This window comes from Coenobita brevimanus, chromosome 41, assembly GCF_032717465.1.
Source record: "Coenobita brevimanus isolate Jiangsu-jjx chromosome 41, ASM3271746v2, whole genome shotgun sequence".
Lineage (NCBI taxonomy): Eukaryota > Metazoa > Arthropoda > Malacostraca > Decapoda > Coenobitidae > Coenobita > Coenobita brevimanus.
Window position 1 is genome coordinate 6,796,683 of NC_136994.1, and position 11,023 is coordinate 6,807,705.

General features: G+C 39.0%; 1 protein-coding gene across 1 annotated transcript in view; it reads left to right on the forward strand.

The window, feature by feature from the left end:
* The window catches only part of LOC145397474 (cytochrome P450 2L1-like), a 30,716-nt gene extending 28,297 nt beyond the window's left edge, over positions 1-2,419 (forward strand). The window contains exon 10 of the mRNA XM_080270528.1: positions 2,202-2,419. Coding sequence (XP_080126654.1) covers positions 2,202-2,404 — 203 coding nt within the window. The 3' untranslated portion in view covers positions 2,405-2,419. The remainder of the gene's footprint in view (positions 1-2,201) is intronic.
* The last annotated feature ends 8,604 nt before the right edge of the window (positions 2,420-11,023 follow it).

Consider the following 11,023-nt stretch of genomic DNA (forward strand, 5'->3'; position numbering starts at 1 on the left):
TTACCGGTGAGAACAGTTTGAAGGAGTACTGGCCAATACTCTTTGGGCCAATTAAAACCTGTAGCTACTCTCTCAAACAACTGAAAATACTTAGTTAAATCAGATTCATTAAAAGGAGGGACAAGTTTAACATTTTTAGCCACATCAAAATCATCAGAGCTAGATGATCCAGTTCCACCTTGTTTCATGCGATACTCATGGTCTGCCTGAATCCTAGCAAGTTCAACTTGTGCCTGAAACTCAGCCTCCTTAGCATGAGCCTGAAACTCAGCCTCCTTAACATTTGCCTGAAATTCAGCCTCCTTAACACGAGCCTCCTGCAGGGCTAGCTGTAACTTAGCTAATTCAATCTGCGTTTGCTCATTTCGAGGAGTTACATTAAACAAGCTTTCATTAATCATGTCAACAATTTGATCTTTAGAATGATGAGAGCGAACAGCAATTCCCAATTGTTGAGCAACAAGCTTAAGTTCATTCTTTGTTCTGTTTTCTACATCACACACTGTTTGCACATTTGACAAAAAATCTTTGGCTTCATCAAGCGTAGTAATAGTAGACATCATGAATAAATCACAGTCACAAAATATCAAGCAATATCCTTATGATAATATCCTGAATATCCTGATAAGAGGTCGCCAAATTTATGTTACGGAACAGAGAAAGATAATGTACACTTTAAGTGAGAATACTAAAAATCACTACTGTCCCGTAAAGTTCCAGGTTCAAAACAAAAGAGTTAGGTAAAATTACAAGTTAAAGTTTAATGCTCAAACTAACAACAAAACATTCAGGACTCATAAGGATAATGTAATGGCAAAAAACAGGTTAAATATATGGTTAACTGGAATAGCCTCTATTAACACGAAATTAGCATGAGTAAATTTATCTAAGTCAGCCCTGATAAAATGAGAATACTAGATAATACTGAGTGAATGCAAGATATATTATTACAGATACAAAATATTATTAACAATGACTGACATCCAAACTTTACATTAATCACAAAAACCTCACTAGGCCTACAAATTAACACCTTATGCTATACAGTACAAGAACAAAATGTAATAACACTCATACTCAAATTACACAGCTGCTAGATGGTTGGAGACTTCCTGAGCACTCACAATAATAACAACTGTACAGGGGAGGACAGAGATGTGAGCAAAATGAGGAGTAGATCTAAGTGGCAATTAATGCAGAGACTGAGCTCATTATATAAGGGCCGGCAGAGCTTGATACAACTTGTAAGAAGGACGCGCAAATGAAGCCAGAGGGGACAAAGAGTTGACACTCCTGCACTGAACAACAGAAAGAACGACTTACTCTACTATAAGGGAAGACGGGGGTAGTGAGGTAGAACACGCTCGTGATCAAACATGCAGCATACTGTACGTTAGAATTACACAAAGGATGATGAAATCATAGGCTATGTAACACAGTCCACACCAGTTCTTTTTGCAGTTCACAGCTGCTCTTATTCCAGCCCACACCAGGTTTTATTCCAGCCCACATCAGCCCTTTTTCCGGTCCAGAGCAGCTCTTATTACAGCCCACACCAGCTCTTATTCCAGTTCACACCAGCTCTTATTCCAGCCCTCACCAGCTCTTATTCCAGCCCACACCAGCTCTTATTCCAGCCCACACCAGCTCTTATTCCAGCCCACACCAGCTCTTATTCCAGCCCACACCAGCTCTTATTCCAGCCCACACCAGCTCTTATTCCAGCCCACACCAGCTCTTATTCCATCCAACACCAGCTCTTATTCCAGCCCACACCAGCTCTTATTCCAGATAACACCAGCTCTTATTCCAGCCCACACCAGCCAATCTTCCACCTCTTATTCCACCTCTTATATTTACTCACACGAGATCTTATTCCACCCCTTATTCCACCTCTTATTCCAGCCCACACCAGCTCTTATTCCAGCCCAAACCAGCTCTTATTCCAGCCCACATGATCTGTTTCTTCAGTCAACACTATTATTCTAGTTCAAACCAGGTCTTTTTCAAGTCCACACTAGCTCTTATTCCAGTCCACTCCTGCTCTCATTCCAGCCCACAGCAGCTCTCATTCCTGCCCACATTATCTCTTATTCCAGTCCACACCAGTTCTTATTCCAGTCCACACCATTTCTTATTCTAGTCCTCACCAGCTCCTATTCCAGTCCACACCAGCTCTCATTCCAGCCTCATCTCCACAGGTCGCAGGGTGTGCGTTGGGGAAAGTTTGGCCAAGGTAGAGATCTTTGTGCTTCTGACGGCGTTGTTGAAGAATTTCACCTTCTCACCGCCGCAGGGAGAGACGCTGAAGACGGAGAGAGAACCATACATAACATTTCTCAGTACCCCAAAGCCGTACAGGGTGGTGATTGAGGAGAGACAGAGTGGGAGGAGGAAGGAGTAGAAGGGAAGGAGAGAGGGAAGGGAAAAGGTGTGTGTGTGTGTGTGTGTGTGTGTGTGTGTGTGTGTGTGTGTGTGTGTGTGTGTGTGTGTGTGTGTGTGTGTGTGTGTGTGTGTGTGTGTGTTCTTACCTAATTGTATCTTTACAGGAATGAGTCAAGCTCGTACTGTCCCGTGTCTTAAACCATATTTTTCGTACATATCCTTAAATTTGTGAATTGTTTTGGCACACACTATTTCATTCGGTAGTGATTCCATTGATCAATTGCTCTGTTTGGGAAACTGAATTTCCTTACGTCATTATCACCTCTCTTCTTAGGCAGTTTTTTGCAGTGTCCTCTTGCTGATGCTTCTCCATATGTTAAGTAATCATTTATGTCTATTTTCTCCTCTCCTGGTATGCACTTATATAGCATTATCATATCACCTCTTTTCCTTCTCTCCTGTAGTGTTGGTAGATTCAGTTTATTTAGTCGTTCTTCGTAGCTTAGGTCCCTTAAGCTTGGTATCCATCTTGTAGCGGCCCTTTGAACTTTTTCAATCTTGTCTATGTGCTTTTTGAGATGAGGACTCCATACTACTGATGCATATTCCAGGGTTGGTCTAATGAATGATGTTATTATCCTTCTTAGCATGTGTTCATTTATTTATGTGAATGCTATTCTCATATTTGCAAGCAGTGTATACATGTTCCGTACCTTCTCGCTGATGTGGTCAGCCGGAGATAGTCTGTTATTGATAACCACACCTAGGTCTTTCGCTCTTTCTGATGTGTATAGGGTTTTATTTCCTAACTTATAATCTGAATCAGGTCTTTTTCCACTTTTACCAAACTTGATTACATGACACTTGTCCACATTGAATTCCATTTGCCATGTACTACTCCGTTCATGAAGTTTATTTAATTCTTCTTGTAGCTCTTTACAAGACTCTGTGTTAGTAATTCTCCTTTGTATTTTTGCATCATCTGCAGACATATTCAGATAGCTCCTCATGTCCAGTGTTACTGTTTATATCATTTATATACACTAAAAATATGATTGGTGCCAGCATTGAACCCTGTGGTACTCCATTAGTCACTTCTTTCCATGATGAGAAGTTTCCTCTTAGTACTGTTCTCATTTCTCTTTTTATGAGAAAGTCTTGCATCCAACAAAACAGTTTGCCTCGAATTCCTCCTTGATGGTACAGTTTCCATAAAAGTCTTTGGTGTGGTACTGTGTCAAAAGCTTTCTTGAAATCTAAATAGATACTGTCCACCCTTCCTTCCCTTTCCTGTATTGTGTTTGTTACTCTGTCCTAGTAGCTCAACAGATTAGTAACACATGATTTTCCTTCTCTGAAACCAAACTGTCTTTCTGTTATCATACTGTTTCCTTCTAGATGATTTACCCAAGCTTTTCTTATAAGCTTTTCTAATACCTTGCTTACAACACTAGTCAGTGATACTGGTCGGTAGTTGAGTGGATTTTGTCTATTTCCTTTCTTGAATAAGGGGACAATATCTGCTTTTTTCCAAATATCAGGTAGTTTACCTTGACTCAAGGATTTCTTGAAAATTAAAAATAATGGTTTACTTAACTCCTTTGCACATTCTCGTAATACCCAACATGAAATTTCATCAGGACCACTTGCTTTTCCTCTGTCTAATCTACTTAACTCCTCCTGTATTACTTTTTCTGCTATTTGTATATCTGGTAGTATGTGTGGACATGCATGTTCCACATAGTCCCTCTCAAAATTTTTTTCTTCTGTAAAAACTAATTGGAAATTCTTATTTAGTGCTTCACAAATATTTTTCTCTTGTGTATAAGTGATTCCCTCGTCCGTAATGGATTGTAATATATATTTTACTTTGGTTTTGCTTCTGATATAGCTGTAAAACAGCTTTGGTTGATCACTACTTTTATTTATTATATCCTCCTCAAACTGTTTTTGGGCTTCCCTCCTTATTCTTGTATAATCGTTTCTTGCCTGTTTGTAATTATTATACGCCCTTTCACTATTGTGTCTTCTGTATCTATTCCACAACAAATCTCTTCTTTCTTTTGATTTTTTACATTCTGAATTGAACCATTTCTGTATTTTCTTATCTGCTTCTTTGTGCTGTGGGATGTACTTCTGGACTCCTATTTCATAAAATTCACAGAATTTTTTATATACAGCATTTAAATCTTGTCCTCTAAGCTCATTTTCCCAATCAGCTTCTAAGAAATACTTCTTTAGGTCTTGATAATTTCTCTTTTTATAGTTTAGGCTCTTTTTGTAACTGTCATTGCTGTTTACTATGTCATATGCTATCTTGAAGTTATAATTTAATACTGCATGATCGCTTTTGCCGAGTGGAGGGTGATATATTAAACTGTCAATATCATTTTCTTGCCTAGTAAATATTAGATCTAGCACTGAAGGTACATCAAGTCCTCTTTTTCTGGTGGTTTCCCTCACATGTTGCGTTAGGAAAAGCTCTTTCACGAGATCCAGGAGCTTTTGGTCCCAGCAGCTTTCTTGGCTAATTATATCTAGAGTATTCCAATTCATATTTGTATTGAAATCCCCAGTTAGTATAATCATTCCGATTTCTCTTCCATTTTATGTAGTAATGATCTTAAACTCTGAATTGTACTCTCTGCCAGGTCCTCATATTCGTCTCTTTCCCATGTGTTTGATCTGGGAGGCATGTGCAAATTGGCTACAATTACTTTTCCTTCAGATGTGTTGATCTCTACTGCAATCAGTTCTACTTGTGATGGTATATCTAGTTTTATTTCATTGACTTTTAGATTTTTCTTGGTTAATATTATAATTCCTCCTCCTTTTTTTAAATTTCTGTCTCTTCTCCCTATATTGTATTCCTCTAAGTTTAGTATGTCATTGGATATCCTTGGTGTTAATTTTGTTTCAGTTAGGCATATTATTTGTGGTTCATTTTTTCTGACACAATCATTCTTCTCTAGTAATTTAGATACCATTCCATCCACATTTGAGTACATCAACTTTATCATCTTGTTTATATACTTGTCATGACATGGTTCTACTACCTTCCTCCTTTTTCTTCCATCCTGTTTGTGTACCACTTTCGTACCTGCAATCCTGTTACTTTGTAAAAAAAACATTTCTTCTTCTCCTCTTCTGATCTTCCCTCATTTTTTGTTTTTGCTTCCTCCCTTCTCTCTTTCAGTAATTCCAGTTCCTCTTGTGTTAGGCATCTTTTTATCCATACATTTTTGAACTCCTCTTTTTCCATAAGATTCTTTGCATTTTTTAGTATCTCTTCCACAGTGTTTACACTCTGGAAAGTCACCTTTAGAGGTCTTGTCTTGCTTTTCTCGTATTTCCCTAACCTTTTGTGTTCCTCTATGTCTTTACTACAGATTTCCTCTGATACTTCTTTCAGTAAGCTCATTTCATTTGCCATCTCCTTTTTGTCTCATGTGATCTTGTTTTTTACTTCTTCCTCTTCTATACCAGTGATTAATATAGATTTGTTTATATCTACTGAATCTCTGACTAACTTTGGATTGTTTTGGATTATTCTTTTCACTTTCTTTTTAATGCTTTTTTCCTCCACCCTTGTTTCTAAGTCTTTCTTTACTTTCACCATTTCAGCATACGTGGTTTCCACATCATTCTTGTAGCTTTGCACAGCTTCATTCACCTGTGTTATCTTCTCCTCAATATCACTGCTCTGGTCTATAAGACTGCTTACTTGCCTAATTGTCTCTGTGTCATTTTCTAACTCTTCCATAACACTCTCGCAATTGACTACTGTACTTGCCATTTCACTCATTTTCTTCCTAAGTGTACTCAATTCCACTGTTAGTTCACTGATGGTTGTGTCTTTCTTATTGGCCTCCCTTCCTAATTTTTCTATTTCTTCCTTTTGCAAGTGCATCTGCTTCTTTATTTCATCAATTTCATTTTTGAAAGCCATTTCTAGTTTGTTTACACGTTCAACCAGTCTATTGTGAGTCTCCACTTCAACCAGTTCTTGGTAGAAATCATCATTTTGCTTTTTACCTTTATCCCTTTTCTCTTCCAAATTTGCTTTACTAAAGTATGTATCCATTTTGCAATACTAAAAGAACAGAGTATGTACTTACAGAGTATGTACAGTTTCCCCGTCTCGCTGTAGTCTAAACAAACCTCAGCTGACTCAGCGCATTTTTTCCTCTTGGTTCTCTTTTCTGTTTGAAATAGTCTTGTTTAAACTTATTGTTTTTTTCTTTTAAATAATGAAAAATCATTTAGTCTAACCTGGTACAGAGCTTGACTCAAACAAAGATACTAATTTAGGTAATGCCACTGGCCGTGTTGGTTCGGTACGGAGCGCTGATGTGTGTGTGTGTGTGTGTGTGTGTGTGTGTGTGTGTGTGTGTGTGTGTGTGTGTTGTGACGCCCCCACTAAACTGCTGGAGTGCTGGGCTCCCTCGTTACGGTTGGATCACCGCCTCGGAGCCCCACACGGCTAGGTGAAACAAGCCGGGCTTCACCCGTGGGGGTATATATACCGCTGCTTCAGTCAGAGAAGGCACCCAATGGTTGATAGGCCGGAAAAAAAAAAAAAAAAAAAAAAAAAAAGAGAAGGCAGACTCTCACTATTAACGGCTGACAGTGTTCCTCCTCCCTGAGTGGGTTTACACCGCCCCATTCACCTCCCTCACGGTAACGGTGCTCGGTGACCTTGTGACGTGGAAGAGGGTGTATATCAATTTTGTATTATTTGTATATCATATAATTCTGTATCTTGCCTGTAGCTGTTTCCCTTTGTCCGTTTGCTTAACTACCTGATCTATTTGTCTTGTTCTTTGTGCAGTAACTACTGTTTAAGTGTTATAACTTTAATCTTTGTCATTAACCTTGTTACTTGTCATAATGTTGTTAGGTACTTTTTGTAGTGTAAGGTTTAATATTAAAGTATAGTTAAGTTCCACTCTGTTTCTTGTGTCTTTACCTTACACCAAATGTAGAGTCCGCCCCGTAACTAGATAACCACGCGGCGGATTGTTACAGTGTGTGTGTGTGTGTGTGTGTGTGTGTGTGTGTGTGTGTGTGTGTGTGTGTGTGTGTGTGTGTGTGTGTGTGTGTGTGTGTGTGTGTGTGTGTGTGTGTGTGTGTGTGTGTGTGTGTGTGTGTGTGTGTGTAATTCACCGGGTCGGTCAGGATCACATGATGGTCGTGATCGTCAGCTTTTACTCTCCCGGAAGGGAGCTGAGAGCTCATATAGTCCGATCTAAGGGCAAGGCTGTGACCTTCACACACACACACACACACACACACACACACACACCCGTCCCCTTGCTCAAGGGGGACAGTAACCACCCACTTCGTCAGTGAGACTTTTCGCAACCTGAGCGAGGCGCGAACTCCCATCCACCAGTTGGCAAGCGAGAACGTTACCACTGCACCAGCGAGCGGTGTGTGTGTGTGTGTGTGTGTGTGTGTGTGTGTGTGTGTGTGTGAGAGAGAGAGAGAGAGAGAGAGAGAGAGAGAGAGAGAGAGAGAGAGAGAATAAAGAAAAGATCAGTTCCCAAGGCTGCATCACACACCTTGGATCCACATTCATTGTAGAGTCACGTATACTCAGTATCCAATGGGGAAAGAAATAATTAAAAATCTGTCCAATTTTAGCACCATTTTATACAGTGGATTTAGTTTCATTGTATTTTATTGCGATACATGTAACTAGAAAAAGGGATAAACTCATGCAAATATATTACTCTTTATAAATCTATTTTATATCTGAATCTATCTATAAGTCTAATTATCTATCTGTCTATCTATCTATCAGTCTATCTGTCTAAGTATCTGCCTATCTGTCTATCCATCCATGTCCCATTTCGGTGCTTATGTTACATGTTGTTAGATTAAATGATGTATCTTATGTTGATGTGTCTCATTAGCCATCCTTTTCCGTACTGTATCTCCATCTGTCGATCCGTCTGCACCCATTTATCTGTTTATCTATCTGTCTATATATCTGTCTATATATCTGTCTATTTATCTATTAATCTATCCATCTCAGGATCCCTCTCACCACATGTATAATGAGCAGTAATTTGTTAAACATAACATGTGGATATTGAGTTTATGATGCAATAAAAACATTTTTTTTTTTACTTCAGTCAGAATTATGGACCAAGACCTGTTTTCCTGATACTTTTTGAAGCTCTGTAGCACTACTTCACTAGCGATTTATTTTTGGATACATGTTTGTAATATTCGTTTGTATGTTATTTATGATGGATATGGTGGTATTTGAATGACTTAAATGACAAGGATCGTAAGGAGCAATTAGGAAAACAAATCGATTAGGAAGAGGTGTTAGGGAGCTTCTTTAACCCATAAGAATACGAGCCCAAGTCAGAAGACAGGTTTGCCATATTGTTAAATGTTAGAGGATACTCCTGCGGAAGATTTTGATGAGTTGAAAGATGTAAGAACTAAGTTTTTGATGAATTAAAAACAAGATTTATTTTGCCCCTATCAGAGATATGAACCAAGTCAAATATTACGTGTTCCATTGCCTCATCCCTTGTCTGCTGAAGTAACTGCCGAGATGGACGCTGAGAGAAGCGAATGGAAGGGTGAAGGGTGGAGTCACCAACACATGAGTGGATAGGGTTAGATGTACAGCTTAGAAGGTCACTGATGAATAAAAGGAAGTGAATTGGTGATAGGAGAGAGACCTGAGGAACACCACTATTGATAACTCTAGGAGAAGAACGGAGGTCGTCTACAACAGCAGCTATAGAACGACCAGAAAGGAAGCTAGAGTTGAGGCACAGAAGGAACGAAACCTTAAGAAGGCAGGTTGAAAATTAAAGATTTATGCCAGGCTCGATCGAAAGCCTATGAGTTGTGAAGTGCAATGGCAAAGCTTTCGCCAAAATCCCGAAAGGAAGATGATGAGGACTCTGAAAGGTAGGTGAGAAGATCGTCAGTGGAGCCTCCCTGACGGAACTTATACTGACGATAAGGAAGAAGGTTGTCATAGAAAAGATGCTTTAAAATATTTTAAGAAAAAATTATTTCTGTACCTGCTGTAAATGTTTTACACAGCCTTGTTTTAAAGTGTTTAGATATAAATATTCCTACTTCCTTATATATATTATATTTAGAAATCCAGTGTTTCATTATCCAGTGACATATGCTCTGTTATCCACCGTCATAACACTATCTTGGAGGGTGTGGACCCCCGCAGGTGCGGTCCTGGGTTATCCCCAGCTACCCCCTCCCATGCTCCCCTCTGTTCTGAAAGAATGATTGCGCATGCGTGGAACGGCGGGTGCAGCGTCCCGTGCATATCATACAGCACTATTGGTGCAGCAGCGAGGAGAGAGAGAGAGAGAGAGAGAGAGAGAGAGAGAGAGAGAGAAGAGGCAAGATGGTGACCAAGTTCCTTCTGTTCGTGTTAGGTTTCGTTTTCCTTCACCTTGCTTTTAAGAAACCATCGAAGCTGCCCCCAGGGAAGCAGTGGCCATTAAAGGATTTTTCTTTTTTTCTTTTTCTCCGGGGGGGGGTAGGATCCAAAAATTTTTCTCGTTTTTTTTATTAGGAATGTATCCAGCAACTGGTATGTTTTCTGTCCACTTCCATGCTTCCTGAGCTTTTTTTGCTGCATGTTTTTAGACTTGCTGTGCTATTTTGGTTGTGTCTTTTTTTTACTTGCTATGCAGTCTTGTCGTCTTTTTTTTTCATTTGGCTGAACTGTTTTGTTGTGTTTTTATTTGTTGAGATGTTTTGTTCTGCTTTAATTGAGCCGTTTTTATGTTCTTTTTTTTTTTCTATTTGCTGAGTTATTTTGAATGCGTTTTTACTTTTTGAGCAGATTTTGTTGTATCTTGTCTGGCTGAGCTGTTTTATTGTGTTTGTTTAATTGTTGTGCTTTTTTATTGTGTTTTTTTTGACTTACTGAACTGTTTTGTTGTTTCTATTTGCTGAGCAGTTTTGGTTGTCTTTTTTTTCTTTTTACTTGCTGAGATGTTTTGGTTGCTTTTTGTCTTGCTGAGCTGTTTTTATTACGTTTTGTTATTTCCTGAGCTCTTTTGTTTTTGTTCTTTTAATTTCCTGTGCCTTTTGTATTGCTGGGTTGTTTTGTTGTTTTTTTTACTTAATCTGGTGAGCTATTTTAGTTGTTTTTTGATTAAGCGAGATCTCTTCTTTTGTTCTTTATTTGCTGAGTTGTTTTGGTTATTACTTCATTTGCTGAGCCGTTTTAGTTGTATATGATGAGATTTCGGGTCCAAGACATTTGCAAGATTATGGCTGAGACTCACGATGGCCATTTATCTCCCTACCATCATTTAATCTACAACTTTCAGTGTATAGAATGCTAATAACGGCAGTATCAATATCGTATCCCTTAACGGCGTAATATTGATGCGCATAGTCAAGGCCTGACGCTCTTCACACCAGAACAAGACACACATTTCTCAGAGATCCCTGCATCTCGATGACCTTGATCTTGCCTAGCGTGTTCTGCGTGTGTGTGTGTGTGTGTGTGTGTGTGTGTGTGTGTGTGTTTTATTTATGTATGTAGCTTTAACTTCAATGTCTTCCATCCTTTGTGATTCTAATTTCCCTACGCTTGTTTATATTCTTGACATATCTCCACTGTGCT